Below are 1,773 nucleotides of genomic sequence, written 5' to 3'. Positions count from 1 at the left end.
CTGCCTCCCTCAGAGCGAGGCGGGGCGTCCGGGGCATCAGGGACAGAGAAGGCCGCGGGACCCGCTGGTTTGGGGGCGTTTGGCCCCAGGAGGCGTGTCTGTCCTTGGAGGTGCTGAGGGAGGCTCTGTCCTGCAAGTTCCTGCAACCGGAGCCCGACCTCGCCCCTGTCTTCGTGGCCTCGCGGGGCCCCCCGGGCCTGGGGTTCCCAAGCTGGGGGAGGGCCTGCGACCAGGACGTTTCCCAGTGCTGCTGACTGCCCCCCGCCAGCGCCTGCCCTCGGCTGCCTGCTCTGGCTCAGGCCCCCGCGGGCCCCAGCCTCACTCCAGCTTCCTCCACAGCCCCCTGAGGCCCCCTCGCCGCCATTCCCCACGGCTCATGCCGCTGTCCAAGCCAGGTAGGCTCCGCAGGGGGCACCCTGGGGGCTGCGGCGCCCGTGCGCTGGGCGCCAGTGTGGGTGGGACCCCGCAGCTGACCACAGTCCTCTGGTGGGTCGTTGCCCTCCCAGGCTCTGGGGGCCCCATGCAGCCGCCAGGCCTCGGGGTCTCATGGGGTAGGGGGCGTGGGAGGGACTGCAGGGTGGAAGCATGGGAGCCCGGTGAGGGGGCTGGGGCTGCAGTGGGGCTCAGGGCCGTCTGAGCCTGTTTGTCAGGAGCTGGACCCGCGCGGAGAGCCAGTGGGACCTGAGGGGCGGGACTCACCTGTGCTGGAACAAAGTGCTCGGACTGGTGCAGGAGGCAGTGGCCAAGCGTGGTGTGGCAGAGGGTCCTGGGCAGGTGGTGGCCTCCGCGCCAGCATGGCTCCTGCTGCCCTGCTGGTTCTGTGTGTCTCAAGCCCGGGCCCCCTCGAGGGGCTGGTGTGTGCGGCCACCTGCTGCCTCCCCTGGGCACGGAGAAGCAAGCGTCACATCCATTCCTGAGCCAGCATGTGGCTGCTGAGGCCTGACTGAGCCCAGTATCGGCACTTCCTGGGCGCGAGGCGGGGTCTGCGGCTCGTTTTTCTTGGAGCGAGGTGCCCTCGCTCGCTGCCATTGAGGTGTCCCCAAGCCCGGTGTCCCCCTCCAGCGAGCCCTCTCCTTTCGCCTCCTCCCCAGTGCCTGCCACCAAGCTCAGCACGCTGACCCGGCCGTGCCCCGGGCCTTGCCACTGCAAGTACGACCTCCTGGTCTACTTCGAGATCTGCGAGCTGGAGGCCAACGGCGAGTGAGTCCAATGCCCGCGCTGGGGATGGGCCGTAGTCCCCGGGGGCTGTGGTGCGGGGAGGACGGGGCCCTAGGGACAGGTTGAGGTGGCACATGGGGGCTCCTTGCCCAGCCGACTTTGGTCTCCGTGGACCGGGCCACCCCGCGTTCACCTCGGGGCCACGAGTCTGCTGCGGGTGGGTGGGGAGGGGGCAGGCCCTGGCCTCAGACCTCTCTCCCCGCCAGTTACATCCCTGCAGTGGTGGACCACCGTGGCGGCATGCCGTGCACAGGGACCTTCCTGCTGCACCAGGTACGAGGCCGTCCCCCCCCCGCCCCCGTCCCGCCCCCCACGTGCTCCCCTGCCACCCGCAAGGCCCCCAGCCTATCTGGTCGTGTCCTTTCTCTTGGCTCCCGGCAGGGCATCCAGAGACGGATAACCGTGACCTTGCTGCATGAGACAGGCAGCCACATCCGCTGGAAGGAAGTTCGAGAGCTGGTCGTGGGTGAGTGAGGAGGTGGGGTGCGCCTTGGGGGCTGGGGCTGGTTTGGCGGGAAGGATGTGGACCACCCCACCTGAGTCCTACCACAGTTC

At 69.6% G+C, this 1,773-nt stretch overlaps 1 protein-coding gene across 1 annotated transcript in view; it reads left to right on the top strand.

Moving 5' to 3' along the window:
• KIF1A (kinesin family member 1A) overlaps positions 1-1,773 on the top strand; it is a 58,814-nt gene that overhangs the window by 39,815 nt on the left and 17,226 nt on the right. The window contains 4 exon segments of the mRNA XM_023521080.1: positions 340-395; positions 1,092-1,200; positions 1,425-1,491; positions 1,600-1,688. Coding sequence (XP_023376848.1) covers positions 340-395; positions 1,092-1,200; positions 1,425-1,491; positions 1,600-1,688 — 321 coding nt within the window.

Source organism: Pteropus vampyrus, unplaced genomic scaffold (assembly GCF_000151845.1).
Source record: "Pteropus vampyrus isolate Shadow unplaced genomic scaffold, Pvam_2.0 Scaffold291, whole genome shotgun sequence".
Classification (NCBI taxonomy): Eukaryota; Metazoa; Chordata; class Mammalia; order Chiroptera; family Pteropodidae; genus Pteropus; species Pteropus vampyrus.
The sequence above is the reverse complement of the archived record's forward strand: the minus strand, read 5'-3'. Positions and strand labels throughout refer to the sequence as shown.